Source organism: Coturnix japonica, chromosome 1 (assembly GCF_001577835.2).
Source record: "Coturnix japonica isolate 7356 chromosome 1, Coturnix japonica 2.1, whole genome shotgun sequence".
Lineage (NCBI taxonomy): Eukaryota > Metazoa > Chordata > Aves > Galliformes > Phasianidae > Coturnix > Coturnix japonica.
In genome coordinates, this window is record NC_029516.1 from 110,792,855 (window position 1) to 110,820,155 (window position 27,301).

The following is a 27,301-nucleotide window of genomic DNA, read 5'->3' on the forward strand; positions in this document are numbered from 1 at the left end:
GCATCCACAGCCTCTCTGGGCGATCTGTTCCAGTGTCTCACCACCCCCACAGTAAAAAATTTCTTCTTAATATGTAGTCTAAATCTACCCTGTTCCAGTTAAAACCACTCCCTCTCACCCTGTCTCTTAAATGCCCTTCAGAAATGTTCCTCCCCAGCTTTCCTGTAGGCCCCCTTCAGGTACCTGGAAGGCCACTATAAGGTCCCTGCAGAGCCTTCTCTTCTCCAGGCTGAAAACCCCTCAACTCTCTCAGCCTGTCCTCATAGCGGAGGTGCTCCAGCCCTCTGATCATCTCTGTGGCCCTCCTCTGGACCTGTTCCATCAGCTCCATGTTCTCCTTGTGTTGAGGACCCCATATTCTGTGGTATCTTCTTCACTCCACTGTTGTTTTTTTATACTCTCTCCAATTTCCTTCCTTCTTCTTTCGTATGTTACACTACGAATACTTAGATTTTACATTCTTCTTTCCTCCTAACTTCTCCTGAGTTACCGTCCCCCTGTTTATCGCCATTTTGATTTGCCTTCTAGATCATGAGATTTGAGGCAGTCTGGCTCAACTAAAGAACTGTTAATTTAGAAATCATTGGTATTTGCAAACTCTTAATATCATTCCTACTAACTACTGTGTGTCATTAAATGATACAGTGGTAATAAGTTATTTGGGCACAGCATGTATTCAGGCCCAGCTGCCAAGAAAATGCCGGTCCATTCACATATGTGACAGTAAAATTGAAATGTATTCCTAAAAATCTCTAATATGAAAGCAACTTAGGAAAACACTCACACCAGTGAAGCATATTTTCTTGAAACTCAGTTGTTCTCTGTCTCCCATGTAACAACCAGCTCTTCTCTATCACTTTGTGAATGATGTACGATCCAATGACATCTGTCATTGTAGACAAGACTTTATAGGCACGATGAATTTTGGAAATGAGGGAGGTGTTAAAGCACACTATTCACATCCTCCTCACAGCTAATTTTACTTAAATTAAACTCCTGTTTCCACGGGAGATAAAGCTGCTCAGGCCCACCATTAATAGGTTCTTCAAACACTGAGAAACTAGGAAACTAAACCCATAACTGTGCTTCTACTTATGTCTTCATACACAAACAGCTATAAAGTACATTAATTTTTATTATTCTCTTCTTTCTACAGCACCTTACTTACACGCTCAATTTTCTACAACTGACCCTGCACGCTTAACTCAAGTGCATAGAAAAAGAAAACGTTCCTGCAGCACACAACATGAATCATAGAATCATAGAATTACTCAGGTTGGAAAAGACCTCAAAGATCCCCAAGTCCAACCACAGCCTAACTATTGTACCCTAACTCTAACAACCCTCTGCTAAATCATATCTCTGAGCAAAGCACAGCAATGCAGCAAAATCCCCCCTGCCAGCAAAGTAGACCAGAAAGTTTAGATAAAAATAATAAACTAAACTGATAAATAAATAAAAAAGATAAAATTTGTGTTTCAGAAACTTAACCATATATTCCAAACATACTCTAAGATGCTGATTAATGCCAAAAATAATTTCAGGTGTTCTTTGCACATTTATACACACTTCAGAAGTAACTTCTAACTCATAACATAAGCCTCCATTACTGAAAGAAGACTCAGAAAGAGCAGTAATGGCTCCAGAAAATCTATCTGCAGAATTACAACATGGTAATACTGCTCCAATACTGTCAATGAAAAACTCTCCTTGTGATTTTGTCTTACGCTGCAAACACCTCAAGTTAGTTTACACACTTAGCATGCTTTGCTTAAAACTAATCACCAAGCAAAAACCCTCACAATTTTAAAGCATTCTGAAAGCAAGTGTGAGACTGACATGCATTAGTCAGAACAAGGTTATGCAAGACTTCTGAACAAGAATGTTCCCAAATTTCAGAACCAACTAGGTTTTAGGAACTATTTATTACTCCGTATCCTTTTCTAAAGATGCAAATAAGAAGAAAAAGAACTCATCCCCTGAGCCAGTTTCTTTTCCCTTGTTTCCAGCATGAGTTGGAATTTCTCCTTTCCAGCTGCAGTTTTAACCTGACAAGGCAACTGTCTTGCAAGTCTCAAGCCCTGTGGTGTTAAATAAACTGTCTAAAATTGCACTAAAACTTACATTCAAGAGAAGAAAAGTGCTCTTCGAGGTCTTCGTATACTAGTTTCTCTGGCTTGGGATTATCACTGAAATCTTGGTTATCTATGCGTTGATTCGGAAGCCTGAAAGGAGGAGGAAGAAGGTAAACATCTGAAAATACAACTTATAAGCAAAGAGGTTTACTTGCATGATTAGCAACCCACTAAACCATACGTAAAACTCATGCAAGCAAAACACTGCAGCTTTCTGCCTCCAAAGTTATGTATTGAAGTACACTCCTCTAACTTCTATCGAATGACAACTCTCTGCTATAAGGCACTGCCCCCCACAGCCTTTCCCCAAGACCTACACATGACATAAAAGGCATCGGACTGAAACAACAGAAATGCAACAGTGTGACATGCAGTCAACTGAAATTAAAATAAATAAATAAATAGAAAGCCTCTTTTTGGCTCTGTGTTCAACTAATTCCCACTTCGATGTCATTTTAACAGATGCGTTTGAAATGTATTAGGATTATGGGTCCGGCAAAACATAAACAGAGGGGTGAAAATTCAATAAGAAATGGGGTTAGTGCCCTCATTCTAAATCCCCGTTCATCTAATCAGAAAGATGATGTGAAAGAACGGCATCTCCCACGTGACCTTTCTACTAAACTGACCAGAATCAGAATAGCAGAAGTAGTGCAGGTCACCAATTCATCAGTGGCGCTGTATAAAGGAGCTTACCACACACCAGCTGTTGCTTTTCACCCTTCCATAAATATGTTTGTGCTTAGAATTTCTAAGCAGTTCAGGCCTTCCATAGGGCTAAAAGCAGAGAACGAACAAACCATACCCCCCATAATGAGACATTTTCAGTACAAGCTGGTAGGCTGCTCCATTTACACCAAATAAATCCCAAGAGTTAAGCCCAAAATGACCATTAAACTATAAACAAAAAGCAACTGCCACCATCTGAACTATTTTGTTAGTGTATAAAATTACTTTAAGCCTAAAACCACTAACAAGCCTCAGTTAGGTTCAGCCATATATGAAAAAGGAACGGTCAGATAATTCATCTGCCTTATAACTCCAGTCTTCCTGCCTGTATTTATTGGTTTCCTTCATACTGCTCATATTTTGAAATATAAATAAACAAGAAGGTCCTGATCAGAGGAGAAGTTGTTCTCCCCCACTGACAGAAGCCTAACTTAATGGTTTACTGGTGTTATAACAGCATCTTTCCTTTTCTTTCCACTTAGGTTCCCATCGTCACTTAAAATCTTCAGGTCATAAAACTAATCCCACAGTAAGCATCACTAATGTGGCTTTTGCCTAATAATGGGAGTAAGTCAGAGGAGAAGCCCACACATGGCATTTCTCAGATACTTAAAGCAACAGTAAATAGCGCAATGCACAAAAACCCTTCAAAATCCTAAACAAAACAACATTTTCCCTTTAAAGATGTCTTGGGAAAGCAGGAAGTCCAAGAAAGCTAATGGGACCACACACCCTTGATCTGTCGCAAGGAACCCAAGAAAGCAGCCACCACCCACTGCCAGACCCGCGCCTGTTCTCTGCAACACAACTTGGTCATGCTGCTTTACTGTTCCCACAGTTTATTCCTTTTTGTAGTTCAGGCTCTCCAACACCCTTCAAAGAAGCACATTTCCTCACAGCACTGGAGCATTTTCCCATAGAACCTTAGCACGCAGGTCACCACTCAACATTCCCTTTCTAAGTTCTGTCACAACAATACAGCAAACCTGATGCACGCTGTAGAAAATGTCAATGAACAGACAAAGGAGAGCCACGGGAAGGCAAACACCAATGTCAGAATTAATCTCACAGTCCCTAAAAATCTCAATAGCTTCTTTTCAAGGCCAAAAACATAAAAGCTCTTCCTAAATTCTAACTAGAGAGATTGTCTCTACACTAAACGCATATTAAGCATGAAAATATAAGAGGCCTATGAATGACCACTAAAGCTGCCCTAGCACAACCATCTTTCTACAGTAATATAATCTGGAATGATGGCCAGCAAGACACTGACTCAAGTGTCTTTTCCTAGGAAATGACACCTTAGATACTAAACAGTTGAGCTTTTAATGAAGAATCAAGATTTTCAGTCTTGGAAAGTGAAGGCACTGGTAACCACTAGTTACAGAAGAATTATACATATATGGAAATAAGAAAGACAGGAAAAACAGAAGACTCCTGCACGGCTTAATTTTTCAGAGTTATTCATTTATAATCACAGAATCATAGAATCACCAAGGCTGGAAAAAAACAAGAAGATCATCCAGTCCAACCGTTCACCTATTACCAATAGCTCCCACGAAACCATATCCCTCAACACAACATCCAATCACTTACTCAGCAAAGATCTTAAAACACAAAGGACAGGAGAAAAGCTCTGCTACTTATCACACACATGCAAAGAAGACTGCAGATTCCTATTCCAGGAAATGTTATGCTGGCACACTAATATGATTTCAGTAGGAAAAAAAACACGTTAGCGTTACAGCTTGATGAACTGGACCCCTCTAAAGAGTCAACTGTCTTCTGAAACGAGGTTTATTTTAACATTAGTCAGCAACATCAGCAGAAATTACTGTTGGCCTTATCAGGATCATATATGTACACGGATGATGCAGAAGCCCACTGGAAAGTCAAATCTGTCAAATCCCAATAGAGCTCATGAGAGCAAACCGCAAGAATAACACTTACGTCTACTTGTTTCTCACAATTTATTAGCGACAAATCTTCTGTTCAGCTGTCTGGAAGTGGTTTACTGTGCAAAGAAATGAAATCAAACAGAAGGCCTAACTGACACTATAGATTTACATCTTACAGTGTTTTTGAAACATTAAGATCCATACCATACCTTGTTTTGAGCAACAGCACCCAAAGCATTCAAAAGTTAATCAGAAAACTAATGCATGAAAAGTTTTAAATGGAAAATGTGAAACAGAGAGAATATTCTAAAGACGGAAATGTTACCCACCTTTATAGAGAAGCTATGACATAAAATTCATGGCTTATTTGAAGTATAAAAGCAGCTACCACCATGAATTTTTATTTTATTTTCCTTAAAAAGCAGGTTCAAATGTTGCTTTGTAAATGACATTACCTGATTTTCTCTCCTTGACTGGATGGTGAGGAAGAAAGAGACTCAGAACGTGAAAGAATGCATGGCTTTGGAATAGGAGAAAGCACCTGATGGACATTCTGCTGGGAAGAGGCGAGGTACGAGTCACTGGTGTCTGCAGAATAAAGAAGAAAACAAAACAAAAAAACAAAAAAACACAGACTGTATTAATCATTTATTCATCCTTCTACTTGTCAGATAAGTCTGGTTTACACAAACCATGTATAAGCGCACTGTGCATGCTCCACCACCGCAGGGCTGCTAACACCCAATTATGTAAGCAACGTGAACTTTCTCGTACTGTTTATTTCCAGCAGTGTCGGGTCTGACAAAAGCAGAACAACTCTGTCTGGAAAACAGAGTCTGACATTTCAGATCTGCTGGTGACCCAAAAGCACCCTTCCTTCCTGCCTGCTCTCCTCCCTCCCACAGACAAACAAACATTTCAATTTTCTTAATTACTTTTAAGCAGTAATACCTTTAAATAATCATTTTCTCATGCATACAGCTACCCAAGTCCTGTTTCTAATTTTTTTCCCCCTGTAGTAAAATTCTCCTCCACAATTCTTTGCTATCATAAATTTTCTGCTCATGAGGCCTATGATTAACAGCTCCCCGTAATACTTTCCCGTTCCTCACAAAATCCAACCTTTCTGCCAAATACCTAAGAATTTCTCCCTTACTGGGCATCAAGTGAAGATGTGGCTGATCTGTATTTTAAGCTAGCAACGTGCATACTAGGCCAGATAAAGAGAATGCTTGAGGTCTCTCAAAGGCAATTCTTCATAAAGAACCAATGTGGAATATTCATTTGCTACAGATAAATGAAAATGGATGACAGAGGAAAGAATAATATTGAAGATCATATCCCCTTACCAAGGGTTGTTATCAGGGAAGGATGTCACAGACTATATAACAAGGGAAGCCTCAAGCTTCCTTAGAAACCAGGGCAAAAAAAAAAAAAAAAAAACCAAAAAAACCAACAACAATGCCTTAAAAAGGCTTTTAATAAAGCTTGCAAATGGTAGAATCATATAAGAATAGAATTGTTAAGGTTAGAAAAGTCCACTCAGACTATCTAGCCCAACTGTCCACCTACCATCAATACCATCCACTAACCATGCCCCCCAGGGCCATGTCCACACAGTTCTTGAACACCTCCAGAGACAGTGACTCCACCACCTCCCTGGGCAGCCTGTGCCACTGCATCACCACTCTTTCTGATAATTTTTTCCTAACATCTACTCTGAACCTCCCCTGATGCAACTTGAGGCCATCACCTCCCATCCTATCACTGTTACCTGGGAGAAGAGGTTGATCCCACCTCACCACAGCCTCCTTTCAGGCAGCTGTAGAGCAACAAGGTCTTCCTGAGCCTCCTCTTCTCCAGACTGAACAACCCCAGCTCCATCAGCCCCTCCCCATAAGACCTGTGCTCCAGACCACTCACAGCTTTGTTGCCCTTCTTTGGACATGCTCCAGGGCCTCAATGACTTTAATATTTATTCGCACTCATGTATCCTTTGTGCTACTTTTTGCACTTCCAGATATTGAAGAGCTACAGGAGCAATCTGCATTGATGTCTCACTATAAATGTCACTTTCTAATTTAGACAGTTTGTTGTCCAAATCGCCAAATAACTTGCAACTCATCTTCACTTTCAGCATCTTCACAAGACACATTGTCACCAGTTCCCTTAGCTTTTTAAAAGCTTTATTCTTCTACATCCACTGCCCCATTATTTATTTCTTCTTCCTGAAAATGAAAACTTCATCCAAAAATCTCTATTTCTCTACTAATTCTCCTGCTTTCTGGAACAAAAAGCTATTTCATAACTTGTAATAATATAACATATGTAATAATAGTATAATAAGAAAAGACAGGTCCACCCCTCCGTGATGAAAGGAAATGAATAGTCACTTATTTCTTCAATCTTCACAACACTATGACAAATGGGATGCTGCTAATTCCGGAAGCAGACAGCAGCTCAACAAGCAAACAAATAAATAGACATAGAGAGAAAATAGTTAATATAGTTAGCAAAGTTGGAAAGGCCGAGACCTGATGAAGTTTATCTGAAAAATTTAGGAATGTACTGAAGAAACCACATATTTTTTTTGTTTTCAAACTGCTGGAAGAGTTTAAACACAAGGAGAGCCACAATAGTTCAGATGTAGCATATTTCCAAGAGTGCCTGTTATTAAATGTTTGGAAAATGAGAACAGGGATATCTTGCCTCTGGCCACACAGCCCTGCCACCACCACCTTCCAGGCCCTCCCAGTAGGGAAGTTTTATTTTCCCATTTAGTCCTGTTGCCACAGAAGCAATAAATTCCACAAACTATTAATGTTACGAAGAAGTACTTCCTTCTGTTTTCTTTAAACATCGCAGGATTCTGTGGTCTGGGAAGCAATGATCAATCAATCCCTTTTTGCCCTTTCCACACCACTCATTGCTCTCCACGTTTTCCACCAGCTCACCTCAGCCAACGCTTTTCCAAACTTAGCTGCCCTTTTCGTGTTTCCTTTATACAAAAGCCGTCCTTAGTGTTTTTGTCAGTATTTCTTTCTCATTCTATTAAATCCATTTTGATACAGAGCGACAAGAACTGCATGATTCAAGAAGCAGATGTACTGCATATTTGAAACAGAAGAATGTGTTTTCTTCAAAATCTTCAACTGTTTTCTATTTCGCTCACTCTTCTGAATACTGAGAAGAGTTTCCGAATGGTTCATAGGCACTAATAGCACACTAAAAAACTCCAAACTCAAGAGCAAACACTAATCCTTTCTCCTTCACAACTGCTGGGGAATATTGATGACGATGTCACAGCCAATAGAACAAATAAAAGCGAAACTATACCCTTCAGGTTGGAAATGAGAATCTAACAGAAGTCAAACGATGCAGCCTTTTGCTGTGCACATGAAACTGCAATAACTACATGAGAAGGTAAGAATACAGAAAGAAGATTAATCACTATTAGCCAGATCTAGTAGTGTTCCAAAGTAGTTATACTGAATAGTAACTTTTGAAACAGTCCCTTCATATAATTGGATCGCATGTGTCATGAATGAGGTGAAACAGCCTTACTTTACAACTACCTGAACTAAGAGCAGTACACAGAATCACAGAATGACCCGGGTTGGAAGCGACCTCAAGGATCACGTAGTTCCAACCCCCTGCCTGGCAGGGCCACCAAACATACACATTCACTAGATCAGGTTGCCCAGGGCCCCGTCCAACCTGGCCTTGAACACCTCCAAGGACGGGGCATCCACAACCTCCCTGGGCAGCCTGTTCCAGGGCCTAACCATCCTCCTAGTAAAGAACTTCTCTTCACTGATCATTTCCACAAAGAATGAATATTCCTAATAGCTAGCACATTCTGTCTCCAACTTTCTCTGGCACCAGGCAGCACTTCTCTGCTGTTCAGGTGATAAAGCACTAACCCAGGCTGCCCAGAGGCTGTGAAGTCTCCTCCTTGGAGATCTCCAAAAGCCACCTGCATGTGGGGCTGGCACCCTGCTCTGGGTGTGGTGTCCTGCTGGGGCATGGGCTGGAGCAGGCAATCCCTGCTAAGGGACTGTTCTGCTCCTTAGAAAATTAACTGATGAGTAAAAGATAACCACTGCTAAACCTTTCTCTTTGAGTCATGCAAGAAGAACTCCAATCAGATCTCATAATAGTGATCATAACTTACCATCCAAACGGTTCTTGTTACTGAGAACTCTTTCCAACTTGTAAACAGGAGTAGAAGAAAGGCATTTAGAAGGAGGCACTCCTTTGTGTGGTGGTGTTGAAGGATTTTTAAAGGCATCAGGTTGCCCATGTCTTCCAACGTATTTTTCACTTCTTGGACTGCTCAGAGGGGAATGCTTGGAGCCAGGATTATCCTCCAAAAGTTCATACTGCATAGTCACGGGGACTCTACTAACAGCACACTGGAGAAGTAAAGGGGGCTCCATCTTTCTTGGTGTTCTGCTTGCAGCTGTATCCTGCATTATCCTACGCTGGTAGTTCCTGTAGGCTTCTTCCAAACACTCGGCCTCTTTTTCTAGTTCTTTTACTCTAGCCCAGGTTTGCGCCATACACTCCAGGTCAGAATCCGGAGAAGCACTGCGTGTTTGAAACTGCTGGTGATAGCCAGCTCTTGACACAGCATTTCCCTTGACAACATCACTCACAACGGGATTCTTCAGGAATATGCCATCGGTATAAACATCATGAGGTACAATCCTGTCATCAACGAGGTCAATGACAGAGCGATCAACAAGCGAAGGCTTGGGATTCCGAAACACTTCATTTTCCAGTGCTTCCAGATCAAGAACGTGAGTGACAGTTAAGACAAAGAGAGAGATCCGTAACTAAGCAGAAGTAATAACACACGGCATTTTCATCAAAATGGATTTATTAATCCATTTAAAATGGATTTATTCAAATTTTAAGAATTCAGCGTACTGGCTTAAATGTATTTTTTATGTAGCTGCATAGCTGCAAATTATCATCAATTTAATTAACTTTAGATGTAATTCCTCCATGTAAAACTCTATCTTATATATTCTAACTAAACAGGGTTTTTTTGTTGTCGTTTTTTCAATTGTGTTTGAAAAAAGGAAACAAAATGTCACCCCTGTGGATGAAGTATATCCAATCATGTTATTACAGTGTGGTGGACACAAGCCAGGCTAAAAGTCTGCCTCTATTTAGATCAAAAAGAAATTGGGAAAAACTAACCCAACGCATATGAATAGGTTATTAAAATAATACAAACATAAAACATTTTCCTCAAAAATCATCAGTTACATTGGAATTTTCAGGATTGTCAGCTTCCTGCTTTGCCTGTTTGTTTCAGTTCGCACTAAAGATCAATCTTTCTCAGCAAAATGAACACTTTATTTTTATTCTACCTAAATGGCTCTTCAATAACATCCTTAACAACGCTGCAAAATAGAACTCCAAAGCAGAATTTCTTCATTACATTAAAAAACATTTGTTATTTTGACACTGATGAATTTCCAATCACGAATGGTACTGGCAGTTACATCATGTCTGAAAACATATGTATTGGTCTAGTGAATGACAGAAAGTATTGCACGTACTTAACTATGGTGCAACATATTCTATGTAACATGTAATCACTGCAGAATTCAATTCCAAGTTTTTAATTTATTTACACATGTACCAAAAATGAAATTTATCATGCTTAATAGTAGCAATTTAAACAGGCATCTTTAGAATGACATTTCTTCAGCAGATTGAACTGCATTAAAAAGTGCCTTTACCTTTCTAGTGTATGTGCGAGGTGCTTAAGTTATTAGTATAGGCAACAATTGTTTAAAAGTTAGATTTAAATTGTGAGCTATGGAATACAAATATTCTTACTGTGAACATTCCCAAATCAAAATGCATTAAAACACAATTCACCCTCGTGGAAAGAAAAAAGTGATTATGTCATCATCAGACATGAACGTATTTATACTGAGTTGAAACAGAGACAATAAAAAAAACGTAAGTGTGCAGAGAAGAACATTTTTTTCTCTTCCTCCTACGTGTTTGCTTTCTGAAAGTGCAGTTAAAAGGCTTTTAAACTGAATTTTAAACTTGAAATATACTCCATGGCAATACTTCAACTGAAGGATTTTTTCAGAATCTGGATGTGCTTACACTGATTAGGTAACAAACATCACAAAGGACTTCTTCAACACAAGACACAAACCTGCCTGTGTTTGTTTCAACTGTAGTTTCAGATCTTCAACCTGCACATTTAACTTCCTGATGGTAGCTTCAGAGTCCAACAACTGGGTCTTTAACTGGGCAGAACGTTCAACCTTAAGCAGATCCAGAGGAAAAAAGGAAGAGTAATTCTTAAAAGTAGAATAATCTGAACTGTTTGAATACTCATTTCTTTCTAAGAGCTCTTCGGGTCCAGCGAAACCCACTGACATTGACATGGCATTGACAACTTAATGGCTTGAAAAGACTGATTCAGGTTGTTTGGCTGGTTTATGTTTATTGTTGCTTCCTTGTTTTCATAAGTTGTTTACATAAAAACAAGCGAAGTACAAAGCATAGCCCTAACAACCTGCAGAGCAGCCTTCACAGGTACACAGATAACTGTTAAAAAGATGATAGAAAAAAAGAATCATTTACCTCACTTTGGAGCTGCTTTTCCAAAAACTGTTTATGACTTTCAAATTCATCCATCACCAGCCTCCTGGAATGTTCCACCTTCCTCAGCTCTGCTTGGCAGGCCAGGTGCTCTGCTGAAGGCTGGGAAAGTTCTTCCACAAAAGGAAAATATCAGACAGTTAGACATAGAGTAATTGCTTGCTTCTCTATAAGATATATCTTTGAAGCTCATTCGTTTTCAAGGACATAGCAAAGTCTTCTAAAATTAGGCTTCGTTTGAAGCAAGTACATAAGATTTTTTCTTTCTTCTACAAAGGACCGAAGTTTTTGTTAACATAGTTGCTTGAGATCACTGTCCTGCTATAGAAGAAAAACACAAACCCCCCCCCCCAACTGCTGTATAGATCTCTACTTTCTAGTCATTCCAGATGCACATTAAAAATAATCACCACTTTACAACTGCAGTAAAAAAACCAAAGAATATTCTGAGTTGGAAAGGACCCACAAGGATCATAGAGTTCAACTCCTGGTTCCACACAGGCTCAATCTTCAAGATGCAATATTATTTTTACTATTATTAACCATATTAGTGCTACTATTGGAAATATACTTTTCTTTTCAAGAGGTGGAAGGGATATTCACGTTGTTATAGCTGCCACTTAGTTCAGGATTTCTACTATGCAAATACATTGAAGAAAACACAATGTCAGGGACTTAGATTCATCAGTTGGGGGGTTAGTGCCAACTAACAGTATACATAATACAAAGAATGAATTTTCAATGAAAATGTATTTCTAAACAAATACTATTAGGGAAACATAAAGAAGAAAAGGACTAAATCATTCACACTGACTGTCTCGAAGATGTTGGTTCTCAGTGCGAGTCTCATCCAGCTGTTGCCTAAGTAGTTTATTCTGCACTTGGAGCTCCAGCTTCTCCTCCTTTAGCAAAGGATAGTCTGATACCTCTTTCAGCTTTTCTGTCAGCAACTGATTCTGTTTATTTACCAACAGAAACTGAGCCTTTGCTGACTCCAAATCCAGCTGCAGGTAAAGAAGAATTCAGAAGCTTATGAAGATGTTTCTAAAGAAAAACTGGTTTTTATATCACTTGTTTTTTTAAAACGTAGCTCACATGCAGTTATTAGAATACAGTTTGTCTAAATTTATGTTTATCATTACCTCAAGTTCTTTTGTGCGTGACACAGCTTGCTTGAGTTCCTCCTTTTTGGTGTTAACAGCATCAGCTTCTTCACGCAAAAGCATAGCCTTCTCTGCAGGGAGGATTACAAATGCTGAATTAAATTAATAGACAATTACATTAAAGACAAAAAATCAGCAATAAAGAATTAAGTTGCTAAGTCCAACATTCAATTTAATTCAAAAATTAAAAATAACTGAGTGTCATGTATGTATACATACGCCTCCAAAATCATGTAAATCACTGTGTGAGTGTATACAATGCATATGTAAAACAATTTTAGAATTAAGTAAATCAAATTCATATGCACATGATATATAATTTCTTTCACATGACCCCAACTTAGAAGTCTAAACATGCTATCCATCTCAGCTCTCTTCTCAAGCTTTGTTTAACATCTTGTGCACAATAAATGCAGAAGCTGGCAAAGATTCAGTCAGGCTGTAATCAGAGTTCAATTAGAGAATGAACAAGCTGGGAGAACTTCAGAAAGAACTGGGAAACTGAAAAAGCAATCTTTTAGCCTCTGTGTGAAGCACCAGCTCCTGGTTCCCACTGCATTTTAAACTGAAAGGAGTAGCTGACCTGCCAGTGGCTCTCACTACATGATTTTCAAAGCCTGAGTTGGTGGCTTTTCTGTCAGTTACACCTCTCATACTGAACACTGTCACTGTTTAGTAACAGTACAGCTTTGATACATGTTACTAAGAGCTCTCAACAGTTGCTGTATTAATCACAGAGAGATGGTTACCTTTATTTTTCTTCTCATCTTCAGTAACTTTATTGGCTCTGGCTATATATTCTTCTTTTAATTCAAGCTGATATCTAGAAGCAGAAAGATTGAAAACTTCAAGCAGCTGCAGGATGCTACCAGATCATCAAGCCTGGTCTGCAATAGATTAAACAAACTGTTCCCTCAACCTCTTCTCAGAGCTCACAATCCCTACCTGCACAGACCTCTACTAGGCTCTTTCCAGCTTCTCCACAACTCTGTTGAACTGAGGGGCCCAAAACTTGGCATGATATTCAGAATGAAGCCTACACCAGTACCTTAGGAGGAAAACAACCCCTCAGCCTGTTGTCCGTGCTGCTGCTAATGTGACCCATTGTGCTGCTGGCCTTATTTGCCAGAGCATGATGGTGGATCACATCAGCCTGGCTCTTACTGAAACTTCCATATACTCTTCAGAAAGGCTGCTGCTCGGTCCATTCCTTCTCCCCATTTGTGCCACTGTGGAATGATGCTCTGTCCTGTGTACTGAGCTCTGTAAAAATCCTAAGGTTTATGTTGGCACAGTCCCCAAGTATACCAAAGTCCATCTGCATTGAAACACTGCCATTTGTTGTGCAGCCATTCCCCTTAATTAAGCCTCATGTTCAAAGTTGCTGAGAGCACACAGCATCCAGATAATGGATGAAGGTGTTGGATGGTACAGACAGTACTGTCCCATGGGCTTCTTTGTATGCCACCACAAACCAGTTAGACACTGAGCACTGCCCAGGTATTCACAGCCCAGCACTCATCCATCTTTACCGTTCAATGTTATAGAAATCTCCAGAAGAATTACAAGTATTTCTTATAACTAGCTATTACTGACTGACTGGTTAAAAGAAGGAACAAAGGTGGGCCAGTTAGGTCTACTGAAATCATCTGCCTGCACTGAAGCATCAAGAAACCAAGTGACCAAAGCACTCAAAGGAAGCACAGTGAAGATGAGATATTCACACTGCAAAATCTCAAATGTGGTCACAGATGAGTATTTCAATGAACATTTCTAAGCAAGTTCATTGAAATCATGTTGAAGCAGATTATAGTCAGTAACAGAGGGTGACCTACAGAGATCCCAAAAACGAGGAGGTATTAAGCTAAGAACTAACCTGCCCGTGTGGGCTGGGGTTTCTCTCACTCTTATTCCAAGCAACTTATAACCTCCCTTTAACTGTAATTTAACCTCCATGACTTTCCTGTGTCCATAAAAGGGCCAGTTCTTTTAATCTTGGTCAAAGGAAGTTACTAATGCTTCACATCCTCTTGTCTAAATATACAATTTATCTCACATATCTTTCCCATATAAAGAACACAGGATTTAATCTACAAAAATAATACAGCCTATAATCAAAAGAGAATTATTTTCCATAGAAAGCATTTTCTGAATCTGACAGTACATCTTGTCTTGCTAGCGAGGAGAAGCAAAAATGTAAAGAATTCTAGGCAATTAAAATAAGAACGAGTGAAAGCTTACAAATCCTTTGTTACTTCACAGAATCACAGAATTGTAGGGGTTGGAAGGGACCTCTAGAGATCATCGAGTCCAACCCCCTGCCAAAGCAGGCTCCCTACACCACGTCACACAAGTAGGCGTCCAGGCGGGTCTTGAATATCTCCAGAGAAAGAGACTCCACCACCTCCCTGGGCAGCCTGTTACTTTTCACAAAAGAAATCCTATAACTTTTTAAATTCTATTTTCATAATAATGAACACATGTTCTATTAGAGACAAAAGAAACAATTACTTTAAGAGTTCAGTCTTAAGCTTTTGGTCATAAGTCTCCTCTATGTTCTTCACAGCAACTTCTCGACGTCGAAGCGCATCATCAATAGTTTTATTTTTCTCTTCCTGAAGCTTCTGAGTGCTGAAAGATTAATAAATATGCAATGATCAGTTACAAAGCCAAAACCCTGGAGTTTTCAATATGTTTCTTTCTTAAAATAGCATTTAGAGTCATTAGAGGATGATGCTTGGCACACTGTAGCAATTTAAAGTTATAATCAGAACCTATCATTCTAACTCATTAATAACAAGAAGGTGTGACACAAAATAAATTGACCTAATTAAAATCCAGTACCAATCAATTACGCAGCTCTCTCCAGGTAACCCAAGCTCAGTTTCCCGCAACAGAAAGCCTTCAAAAGAGATGGAGCAGCATGCCCAACACTATCAGCACCCTCTGCTGGATTGTCAGAAAAAGAATACACATTTTTTTGTGGGATACTCATTTTGCCACATAAAAGAGATGACAGAGTGATAAACTTAGGTAGTATTTGAAGCCTGGCAAAAGACAGTTTAGTTATTTTCCATTTTGACCAAGGAAAAGTGAAAGTTTTCTTAGTAGCAGAAAAAAGCAAGTCTGAAAAAGCAAAGCATCACATACATGCATCACAACTGTTAGGACTGTTACATACTGCTTTGACTGTTCATTTTTTAACTTAAGACCTTCAAAACCACTATTGTTTAATTTAAGACCTACAAAGCAGAACTCCTTGCCTCCAAAGTGATGCTGCAGTGTTTTGGCTGCAAAATGGAATGGGAAAAAAAAGGCTTCTCTTTGTATCAGGTACCCCAGCCAACAGAGGTAGTAAAGCCAACAGAGGTAGTAAACAATAATGTTCAAAATGCAAACACAACTTATGGGATATATAAAAATCTGTTTAGGCTTCACAAATGTTACTATCTTGGAATGTGCTTTCCGGAAGACCAGCAGCATTTAGAATTGAAAATGCCCTTCAGCAACTTACATTTCAAATGCCTCAATTCTTTGCTTCAGCTCTGCCTCTCTGGTCCTCATGACTTCAATATCTTTCAGTAGACTTTGTCTCTGAGCATATACTTCCTTTGCTTCTATCTGAATCACAAAATATTACCATTAGTTTCACTTCACAGTATCTATCATTAAAGAAGGAGATGCTTACAGCAAAAGCAACGGCTACTGAAACACTTCTACATATAATGACATCTATCTGCATATCTGTACTATGTGGACTATGTATCCCATTTAGTTTAGAGTTCTTCTAAGCAATTGGAAGAATTTCTAGTAGAACTAAAAGTGTTTTGAAAATAGAAGAGCAAACAGTCGTATCAACTCGTAACAAAATCTCACTGGTCTAAATTCAATGAAGTTATTAAAACAGATTAAAAAGTATTTATTACAGCTCAACCATAGCCTGCAGAACTGTTCCTTTACCAGCCAAACTTACTTAAGTCTTTAACCATACTCCTTCTTGTATTTGCTGAATAGGTTCCTCTATTTAAGAGAACAAAAGTAAAAGACAAGTTTTCACTAATAAGCTGAGTATGAACTAAAGATAAACTTGCCACAGATAAAAGAACAGTTTAATTGACTCACAGCCACTTTGTACCAGATGAAGAACAAGTACTTGGAATTTTACCTCCTGTTGTTTCTGAAGCCTTTCAATAGCATTCTTTTCACGAGAAACCAAGGCTTCAGCCTTTGCTTGATGCGTCCTTTCTAACTCATACCGCAGCTCAGAGATTTCTTTCTGAGTTTGTGCTTTCTCCTCCATTTTAATCTTGGCTATTTCAACTTCTTTAAAACGCTGTAGCTTTTACATAAAGGAAGAAAAGAAGGTTAAATGGGACCCTTTCAAAACAACAGCGACAATCGATCTCTCATAATTCTTCAAAATTTGAAGAAGACAGAAAATAATCATATGAGAAGAAAAACGTGAGGGAAAAAATAAGCAAAATTAACAAAAGAGAAACAGTGGAAAAAATGAAAGACTGTATGAAACAAGGTTAAAGAGAGGGGGGAAAAGAACCCACACTTGTAATGACTGATCAAGGAGTTCAGTCCTGTGGAGATGGATTTGTGAAAAGCAGTGAGACAGCACAGTCACATATATCCACAAAGTGAGTTAGAAAAGTCCTACAGCAATTCACTTCACACTGCTAAGGAATCGTAATTAACTGAATAGAGAAGTGATTTTTATCTGCTTTAGTCTCCAATCTTCTGCTTTACTTAAACTGAACAAACTTAATGCCCAAATTTGCATGTTTTACGTACCAAAAATACACTGCCTACCAGTAAGTGAAAATTAAGGGAAAAATTGAAGATAAAATGTACAGATTTCAGTTTTAACTCTCCATCCTTCCACTTCTCGATCTTAATCAATTTGATTAAATAGTTTCCTCAAACACTTTATATGCAGATGAATGCCTTTTAAACCATGCCTAAAAATTTTAATTGCTCAGTGAATACATTTATACATTTTTCTATTGAAATAAGCTACCGATCTTGACAAAAACAAACAAGCCCAATGAATTGCAGTATATTCTCTGCTCCACTCTCCAGATGTATTAACTACTGACAGACTTTTTATATTCACTAAGTGAAGTAAAATAAGTAAAGTACTCCAAAAGAGCTCTGTCTTTAATTACAAGAATAAAAAAAAAAAACAAAAAAACATGGAATAATTGTATCTGTTATGAAATGAAGTATTGTATATCGTTGCACCAGGGCAAGTTTAGGTTGGATATTAGGAAGCACTTCTTTACAGAAAGGGTAGTTAAGTACTGGAATAGGCTCCCCAGGGAGGTGGTTGAATCGCCATCCCTGGATATGTTTAAGAGCCGTTTGGATGTGGTGCTCGGGGATATGATTTAGCAGAGGGTTGTTAGAGTTAGGGTACTATGGTTAGGCTGTGGTTGGACTTGATGATCTTCAAGGTCTTTTCCAACCTGAGTAATTCTATGATTCTATGATCTGTCATGATTTTGGTTTTGTGCAATGTTTCGAAATACTATATAAATTCTAATCAGTGTTAACAATTTAATTTGTGTCAAAGTACATAGCAACAATTCATGCCTCACAATATACTGAAATTTAAGCTTCACAATTGAACCTGGGAATGGAAATAAATCATTTAGTATGAAACAATAACACTTCCCAATAAAACAAAGCAGCCAAAGAACAAAAAAAGGGACCAATCTAAGAAGCAAAATCAGAAAACATCATGTTATGAAACTAACATCAGGATAAAGACCTTAACATTAAATTAAGAACTGGTAACCTTAACTTCGCTTTTTGTATTCATAGTTAATCATGATCAGCCATTTTTCGTCAGGTTTTCTTAAATACTAAAGGTCTGTAAAGTGTCAATATTCACAAATTCCTCCCTGAAATTCAGTCACCAGAGTGATACCTTTTGAGACATCTCTGCTTGAAGCTGCTTCTCTATTTCTTTCCTATATTCGTGAAATTTGCCTTCTAAAGGTTCATATTTATGATGCTGGGGATAGGAATCAGCAAACTGCTCATCGATGAGCTGAAGTTTCTCAGCTAGAAAACAAAACAAATCAACGTAACCATCATAGTTTCAAAATGAATTAGACATCACGCTTATCCCACCAAAAACTGCATGGCACTAGGGGTCTGTGTGAAGTTCGCTAGTGTACATAAATATCACCATCATATCAAGTCCTGTGTCAGTGGTAGCACTGAAATGGCGTTTATCAGTTCGACGCCACACAACATACATGCAACACAACGGACACAGCTGTTCAGGCACTTCTTGTGGCATATCTAGGCATTCATCCTCCTTCCTACAGAGGACAAGAGTTTTCTTTTGGATGTAAATTCTACAGTTTTTGTATTAATACTGTGTGTGTATTGTAATTCAAGAATTCCCAATCTGTGCCAAAAAAACCCTAAAACACAATCATACAGAAAAGCAATGCATGCAGTTGCAATTACGTTTTCCAAAACATATTCCAGCACACCCTGCACCAAGTCCATTTAAGATGTGATAGCTGTCAGCTAAATGCCTGTACTAGTAATAAATATACAGCTTCAATTCAATGTTACTTTAGGTTGCATTTGGATACGTGATGAACGTAAACCACCCATATCATTTACCAACATGGAAATGTTAGGGGACACTTACTCGCAAAGGCTGCACTTACCAAGAGATTCTCTGTAGGGAGGTACAGAGATTGTCTGAGTTTCTCTGTCATGACATTCTTTACTTAGATGATGCTCCGTAAGCCCCATCAAAATCCGCATGAGAAAACCTTTCAAGATCCAACAGATGAGTTATTTCTGAGTTCATACCAAATTTAATTTTCAAGCCTGTGGCTAATGAAGTCATTTTCACTACACAAATAAAAAGAACCCAATTTATTGAAAGAACACAGTGAATACAGAATAAAAATCAATGCTAGTGAGCTACTGATTTTTACTAGAAGTATTTTTTATTAAGAGTGTATTCTATTCTGTCTTATTCTTTTCCTTTCTTCTGTTTCTCTCTGTCTCTTTGACCCTTGTGGTCATTTGATGGAGCAGAATGTTAGCACTGTAAATACAATGACATTAGGGAACAGTGGTTTCTGAAGATCAAGATACTCCTGGCTTTTTCATATAGCTACATTTCATCATGCAGACAGAAGAATGATTTCTTCTTTCATTAACTGGTGTTTGAAGTACATGAATGCTAATAGATGTGAAACTCGTCAACTTTGGAGTGAAAAACATCCAAAGATCATTATATTTAATACCTTATGTACTACAAGTTTCAAAATTTTATTAAATCCACAATAGTCCAGACCAAGATAAGCTCAAGAAACCTGAGTTTCTGTTGCTAGCATCTTAATAAAAACAAAGGTGACACAACTACAATTGTTTGATTCATTTCTAAGTATCTTTTACCTTTTTTCTCCTTCAGAGTTCCCGAAGTCTGTAAGAAGTAAGACAGCATTTTAGCCAGTCTACATCATCACAATTGTAAGTTTAACATACTTTCAGAATCAAAACAACTTTACCAGCGATGTGTACAAACTGGACTTTGGACTGATCCTCAATAACTGAAGAAGATCTTGCACAGACAACAGCTTTCCGAAAAGTAAAGAAGAGAAAGTAGAAAAGGTTAAATACTTTAACGATGCAACGACTGCCATTTTACAGTTGTTGAATGTTTTCCATTTGAGAAAGATCTATTTATCACCTTGCAAAACCATTTTCAGAAGCTTACTGTTGAAATACCATGTTTGCTTCTCTCTGATACCAAAGATACACAGCAGTCAGTGCGTAATTCTATGGCAAATTGAAGCTGTGAAGAGAGGGTCTTGTATCCTCCCAACCTGGATGCACACTCTTGCTACCCTCCCTGCCTCTTCTCTTGATTTACCATATTAATGAGATGAGCTCACTAATCCAAATGACAACTACCTGCTCACCAGCTCAAGAAATAAACTTTCAATTAGAAAAAAATTCACCATATTATCATTTACTTGCAGAAGACAAACAAACAAAGGGCAAAAACTGCCCTTTTCAGACAGAACTAGTAACTAGAAACAGAAACTGATCATAAAACATGCTTTCAGGCAACTGAATGGCCAAAAACGAGGCTGGCTTTAATAAAGGTCAGTTCCCCAAGTGGCCTGCAACACGGCCTTGTGAACTGACATGTCAAACCACAACTATGGGTGAAGCAAGCATGTGGCTAACAGGGTATGCCTTTCTAATACAGTGTATTTAGCCTACTATGAGTTTAAAGTTTTCATACATATATATATTTAAATCTTTTACGGAGATGATCTCTAACAGGGATTTCTGTCAATTCTGCTGGAATACAACAACTCCTCAGAAAGCAAAGCACCTACAAAAGTCTTAAAGGAAGTGGATCACCAAACATACCTTCTTCTTCTCTAAGCCACTTTCTGGAAAGAAAACAGAAAGCGAATACTCATAGCCACATCTCTGCAGATGGTCTGCCACCAAACTGTTGGAAGCTGTGATCAAAAGCGAACAGTCGTCACTTGGAACAGTCCATGGCTGAAGCTCTCCACTTAAAATGGGATGCATAAGTTCCTGGATGAGCTGTTTTCGGAGCTGCGTCTGACACAAGAAAAACATTTAGTAACAGGTAACCTGAGATTATAATTAGAGCTTTTGCTTATCAAAAAACTGCAGGCTCTCACTTTACTTGTATGTTACATTACTAACCACACAACAGAAGCGGGCAGCGTAATGCTGGCAGAGCTTAGAGGAGTGCCCTTCTTCAAAACACTCTCAAATGGTGCTCAAGCAATCTTAGGCTTTCCTTTAAGATGTAACAAGTGTAGGGCTGAGAAGTACTCCATCAAAAAACAATATATAAGCTCCACTTGAGGACCCTCTGTTTTAATTTCAGATCACTGCTTTCTTGTTGTCTTATCTATTGTCTTAAATAAAGCCTGTCTGATATACAACTTCAGGCATACCTGGAAAACTCACTAGTCCTCTATGGAGTTCTACGTGAAGAAGTTGCTGATTCCATCCCAACAGCAGCTATGCAACAGCAGCTATGCAACAGCAACAACATTTCTGAAGTTGTTTGATTAAAGAAACTCAACTACATTAGCTCTTCTGCTCAGAAAAGCCACAGAAGACTTTAATAGGATGAATAATCTCCTAGGCAAGGAAAACTAAAGCAGGAAAATAGATTTAGATAGCACATCACTATTAGTTAAGTCAACCAAGATGGGAAATGGTTCAAGCATTGAAAGCTTGCTATGGAAATCACTGAGGGAGAAAATAAGCTGTCCTGAATAGGAGATTCTTGTCTTTATCAGCTGCATTCTTGAAATATAGGTTTTGATAAATATTTTTAACTGTACTGAATTTGACATAAAAATAGGAGTTAAAATAAATTTGCAGTGACATAAAGCTGGAAACACATCAGGATCAGTACATCATAAACAACACAATGAGCAAATAAACACCAGCAAAAAATGAAACTGTGTGAAAGATCAAGGTAAGGCGTTATATATACCCTATTATACATGTGGAACTACTTGGGGAAAGCAAACGCATCCTTGCAACGCTGACCAGCACTACAGTCATAGAATCATAGCTTCAACCCTCCTGCTGCAGGCAGGGCCGCCAACCTACTTAGTTACTATAGAAAAATCAACAGAACAGTTCACCAGTGCTTACTTACAGCAGTTAACCCTCCTGACCAACACCCCGAGACTAATCCACACAGAGCACCGCTTCTGTTTACCAAGCACTTGCTCCCGGCACCAGGAAAAGCGCTGGTCTCAATTAGGCCATAGCAAAACCACCATGTCCGGGGAGAAGAAGGGGAAAGGCCACACACGGGTCCCGTTCAATTCGGGGCATTTTATCATCCTGCGATTTACTCAGCGCAAAACATCGTCGCTTTCACTATTAAAGCGAATCACGGGCAGCGCCCGCCGCCAAACTACACACACACACACACACCTTGAGCGCGTCCAGCACTCCTCGGCTCTTAAAGGTCTGATAGAGCCTTTTCCGGAGCTCATCCTGCGATAACACCTTCCCCTGCCCCTCAGCCATCCCTCCCCGTGGAGAAACCCGGCGTCTCCTGGCCGCCCTGAGAGTGGCGTCACCGGATGGGGCGGGCAGCCAGCATCTCTTCCGGGCGGCCGCTGCTTGACGTTGAGGAGTTGTGGGGTAGGGTGAGGCGATGGACGCTGTACTAGAAGCAGGAGGTGGGGGGGGAGATCCAACTGTACGCCTTGCTGTGCCCACAGCCTCGCGGGGAGGGGTCCTGCGAGCCCGAGGTGCCACACCGTGCTCAATGCTCTCACCCCGCCGTTCTATGTTGTGTGGTGTCTACATCCGTCCCCCCCCGCCGGCGTTATCCCTCCCACCGCTTATCTCTCTCTTGTCTTTTTGTCCTCAGGTACGCTGAAGAATGTCGGGAAGCTTCTACTTCGTGATAGTTGGCCATCATGACAACCCTGTGTTTGAGATGGAATTCCTGCCTCCTGGAAAAGCAGAGTCCAAGGTGTGGCTTCTCCTGTGGCAACCCCTGTTGTGTGTCTGTTGATAATCTCACACAGTGTTAGAAATGAGGCCAACATGTTGTAGAAAGTATTATTACCTCGTATTGAATGCTTTCTTTCTGTGACAGTGAGTAGGATTCTGGCGTCTGTAGGTTTTGTAATATTTATTTCCTGGATTGTACTTGTTCTTCATAAAATAGGATTTCCCTTCATAAAACAGGATTTCCAGGACCCCTGCTGTAGAATAAGTTTGTAGGGAGAGAATATGCACTGGTAAAGGAAAGAATCCACATGTGAATTCATCCACAAGCTTCACTGGTTTTGCTGCTCTCAAGACTATCTTTATGATGACCACTTTCTTATGCTCTTTTCTTTCCCTTGGATCCAAGTGTCATAACAATATGTACTGGTCTCATTTCTTTACAGCATGGTACGTGTGGCAGCAAATAAGGGTAGACAGAACTGCATGTAACTTGAGTACTAGCAGGTTACCAGCTTGAGCAAATGATTGTTCGTACTTAACTCCCTTCACTGAATTAATAATCCTTTGTCTTCTGGAAATGTTAGGATGATCATCGCCATCTCAACCAGTTCATCGCCCACGCTGCTCTTGACCTAGTAGATGAGAACATGTGGCTTTCTAACAACATGTACCTGAAGACCGTAGACAAGTTTAATGAATGGTTTGTTTCTGCTTTTGTCACAGCTGGACATATCCTTTCCTTGTCTCTTTCTGGGTATCTACTGAGCCTTTAAGTTTATAAGGAGTAGAGGAAAAAGGAATGAAAGCAGACTTATTTGAGGGGCTCTGAGCAGGTCTGTGTGATTCTCTGCTTACATTCCTTTGGTAGTGTTAAAAGAAGAGATAAATGTATTTTATCTCAGCATAATGCCTTGATTGTGCAGATGGTCCCGATGAGAACGTATTGTGAAACATTTGTTATACATAACAAGTAACATTTTAATTCCAGGGATTGATGGGAAAGATACTGAGAATATCGCTGATGTTCCAGATTTTCTAGCTTTAAAAAAGAATAATCTTCCAAAGCTTCTGCTTTCACAAATAGGAAGTCCAAATAATGCTTTCTAAACATCACCGTTTCAGTTAGTTCTTTAAATGCATGTTCATTTCTAGTCAGTGTACAGCTAAATATTTTAGGTATATACAGAATTAGGTGTAAGTGCTTATTTTGGGATATGCTAAAGATCGTCTCTTTTCATTGGGAAAGTTAAATTTTCCTTAATTGTTTTACATATGAGATTTATAATGCTTCATGATGTAAGGCAAGAAGATGGAATTAAGAACTTCTTTAACGACGTGTATGACTTGTATATAAAGGTAAGCACCCATTTCAGGCAGTTTCACAGCAGTACTTCTCAATGTGCTGGATTAATGTGTTTTCTTAGGTGGTACCTTTGTGAGGGGAAGAGTTTCCCTACTGTCCACATCAGCCAGTTGATAATGTGTGACACGGAGGCTGCATTTTCTATACAATATAATAGATTATTCTAAATTGCTATAGATTGTGCTCCTTCAGAATTGCTTTCTCATTTCAGTCCAGTGATTTTTGGGCAGTGTTGTGTTATTAATGGTGATAATGGAAGTAAAGGACTGTTACGCAGCAGACTGCTCAAAGTGCTTTGCACTTCAGAACACGTAGCAGTGTGTGTTGTCACAGCCCGAGCTGGATCGCCACTAGATGGGGTAGTTGCCAATAACGACACCATCAGATTCCTACAGGGAATGGAAGGATGCTAATTTCTACAGTAGGTTTCCATCAGTGTCACTCTGGATTTGTTCTTAGCTCTTACTAAGAGATGGTTGTGCACGTATATGGGGGAGAACGCAACAGCCTTCAAAGTCAGTGAGTTCCTATGAGGACTTCCCATGCTTTTCAGGGGCACTAAATAGGCTGAAGGCTACTAGCTGCCATTTGAAATAACATTTCCTACTTCTGGGCATTGTGCTTATTGATGAGATTTTCTTCTTTCCGCAGTTTGCAATGAACCCTTTTTATGAACTCAATTCACCAATTCGATCCAGTGCCTTTGAAAGGAAAGTGCAGTTCCTTGGGAAGAAGCACCTTTTGAGCTGAATAAATCACTTTCCTGAGTGAGCCCTTTTCCACACTTCCCTGATTTGAACTGTAGTTCCTGCTAGTTCTCAGCATGTTGGGTATCCAATCTTCCTGAAGACTGACAAATTGGATGCTGAAGCAACTTTTCTTCCTGTTGATACAGCTAAAACAGCCAGATTCTCTGGTTAATAAATGTATATTAAGGAGTTTATGTCTTACAAAAACTAAGTGTCTGGGCTGAATAGGTACAAAGTGAGGTACATCAGTGCACGTACAACATGTAAGCCTCTTAGAGAGTGTGAGAGAACATCTGCTCTAAACACTGAAGACATCTTTTGTGAGCTGATTTAATATGAGCAAAAGGGTATTTTTTTTTTACTTTTTTTGGCCTAAGTAGATCATTCTGTTGAGTACTTTTCTACTTAGTCTTTTGCTAGAGAATGTACTCTGCAGGCTAACTGTACCCTTCACATTAAATAAGATATATATTAAACTTCTAATATAGTGGATGTATTATGAAGCCTTCAATAAAAGGAAGATCTTATCAGCATTTTGGCAAGTCTTACTTTAAAAAAAGAACTTCCAAGGTTTGTTTTTTAGCTTAAAGTTATGAATATCTCACGTTTAGCACAGCAGATGTTTAGAGCTGCAGTGTTGCATGAATGAAATGCACAAAATAGATCAAATGAGCTGCCTGCAGCGACTACCAAACTATTTCACACGTGGGGAAAAACCAACCCAAACCCAACAACTGAACTTAGTGTTTAATCCCATATCTTCCCATTATCTCTGCAAGTGCTGAAGTACATTTTCTAAAGGGGTATTTTTTTCTACTGGGATCTTTGAACCTCCTGTAAGATTTCAGAAGGGTTTAGTTGGGCCTCTTTGGCTCCAATGTCATTGCAGAACGTGGTTATGTACTTTTTCTTGCAAAAACTCCATTTCAAACTACTGATTTTTAGAGGGGTCATTCAGCGTCTACATGTCTGACATTTTGGCTGGTCTCACAATCTTTCATGAAATCTGTTTCTTTCAGCATAAGAGGTCTGATAAGCAATTTCCAAAGGAAGTGGTGCACTATTTAAAAAATAAATAAATACATTTTGTGTCGTTTGTGTATCAAAGGACCGCATATGCAGGCACTTTATGTATAACCAGTTATTTCTTTGTAATCTATACATACTGCTGAAGCATCACTGTAAAATATTCCCTGTGAAAAGCAACACTGTAATATAAAGAATGTGATATTTACCTTAAATAAAAGGTGGACTAATGCAGAATGGATGCCTGTTGACTGTACTTTAAATTGTTTAAAGAGAAGAGCAGATGAGTGTGGCAAGGCTCCTGATGGGGCACTAAGTGAAGGTGGGAATACTTGTCTTGGTAGAACTGTTCAGTAACACCTGCATCATACAGCGTTTTGACAGCATCATGTAATATCACATAAGTTGTTGTCTAGATACATTAAATGAACAAACACACTTGAAGCAAAGCATTCTTCTTTATACACTAACAGGATCCCTTAATGCTTAATCCGAAATGAATTGAAGCACGTACCACAACTGCCTGCCTTCATAATGAATGGGAGAAGCCTTCATAGAAATGTGTATTTGTTGCTAAGTATGATGAAGATGCTTAATTTGGTACAATCCATAATGCTTGTCATACAGCTGCCACTTCTTCCAAGTATCACAGAATCACAGAATTGTAGGGGTTGGAAGGGACCTCTAGAGATCATCGAGTCCAACCCCCCTGCCAAAGCAGGCTCCCTACACCACGTCACACAGGTAGGCGTCCAGGCAGGTCTTGAATATCTCCAGAGAAGGAAACTCCACCACCTCCCTGGGCAGCCTGTTCCAGTGCTCCGTCACCCTCACTGTAAAGAAGTTCTTCCACACATTTGTGTGGAACTTCCTATGCTGTACTTTCATCCCATTACCCCTAGTCCTATCCCCACACACTACTGAAAAGAGACCAGCCTCACCACTATGGCTCCCACACCTCAGGTATTTATAAACCTGGATCAAGTCCCCTCTCAGCCTTCTGTTTTCAAGGCTAAACAGACCCAGTTCCCTAATTCTCTCCTCATAGGAGAGATGCTCCAGGCACTTC

General features: G+C 39.2%; 2 protein-coding genes across 9 annotated transcripts in view; one reads left to right on the plus strand and one right to left on the minus strand.

Moving 5' to 3' along the window:
- OFD1 (OFD1 centriole and centriolar satellite protein) overlaps positions 1 to 22,695 on the minus strand; it is a 28,932-nt gene extending 6,237 nt beyond the window's left edge. Inside the window, exons 1-18 of one of the 5 annotated variants that reach the window (XM_015848335.2) lie at positions 22,564 to 22,611; positions 21,561 to 21,641; positions 20,995 to 21,195; positions 20,121 to 20,189; positions 20,008 to 20,035; positions 19,266 to 19,373; positions 18,506 to 18,642; positions 16,733 to 16,906; positions 16,082 to 16,188; positions 15,079 to 15,198; positions 13,317 to 13,390; positions 12,547 to 12,638; positions 12,219 to 12,408; positions 11,387 to 11,517; positions 10,953 to 11,064; positions 8,937 to 9,548; positions 5,218 to 5,350; positions 2,125 to 2,225 (exon numbers count right to left, since the gene is read on the minus strand). In XM_015848335.2, coding sequence (XP_015703821.1) covers positions 2,125 to 2,225; positions 5,218 to 5,350; positions 8,937 to 9,548; positions 10,953 to 11,064; positions 11,387 to 11,517; positions 12,219 to 12,408; positions 12,547 to 12,638; positions 13,317 to 13,390; positions 15,079 to 15,198; positions 16,082 to 16,188; positions 16,733 to 16,906; positions 18,506 to 18,642; positions 19,266 to 19,373; positions 20,008 to 20,035; positions 20,121 to 20,189; positions 20,995 to 21,162 — 2,356 coding nt within the window. In that variant the 5' untranslated portion in view covers positions 21,163 to 21,195; positions 21,561 to 21,641; positions 22,564 to 22,611. Of the gene's footprint in view, positions 1 to 2,124; positions 2,226 to 5,217; positions 5,351 to 8,936; positions 9,549 to 10,952; positions 11,065 to 11,386; positions 11,518 to 12,218; positions 12,409 to 12,546; positions 12,639 to 13,316; positions 13,391 to 15,078; positions 15,199 to 16,081; positions 16,189 to 16,732; positions 16,907 to 18,505; positions 18,643 to 19,265; positions 19,374 to 20,007; positions 20,036 to 20,120; positions 20,193 to 20,994; positions 21,196 to 21,560; positions 21,642 to 22,279; positions 22,441 to 22,563 lie in introns of those variants that run through there. The other 4 variants (XM_015848299.2, XM_015848317.2, XM_015848308.2 and 1 more) reach the window with 4 other exon arrangements.
- On the plus strand, positions 22,664 to 26,469 carry TRAPPC2 (trafficking protein particle complex 2). 4 transcript variants are annotated; one of them, XM_015848418.1, is made up of 5 exons: positions 22,664 to 22,781; positions 23,009 to 23,113; positions 23,679 to 23,823; positions 24,365 to 24,450; positions 25,109 to 26,469. In XM_015848418.1, exons 2-5 carry the CDS (start codon positions 23,021 to 23,023, stop codon positions 25,205 to 25,207), a joined length of 423 nt encoding a protein of 140 aa, XP_015703904.1. In that variant the 5' UTR covers positions 22,664 to 22,781; positions 23,009 to 23,020; the 3' UTR covers positions 25,208 to 26,469. The 4 variants fall into 4 exon arrangements, with proteins under 4 accessions (XP_015703904.1, XP_015703913.1, XP_015703920.1 ...); XM_015848427.1 differs by having other exon boundaries at positions 22,668 to 22,776; XM_015848434.1 differs by having other exon boundaries at positions 22,771 to 22,886.
- The last annotated feature ends 832 nt before the right edge of the window (positions 26,470 to 27,301 follow it).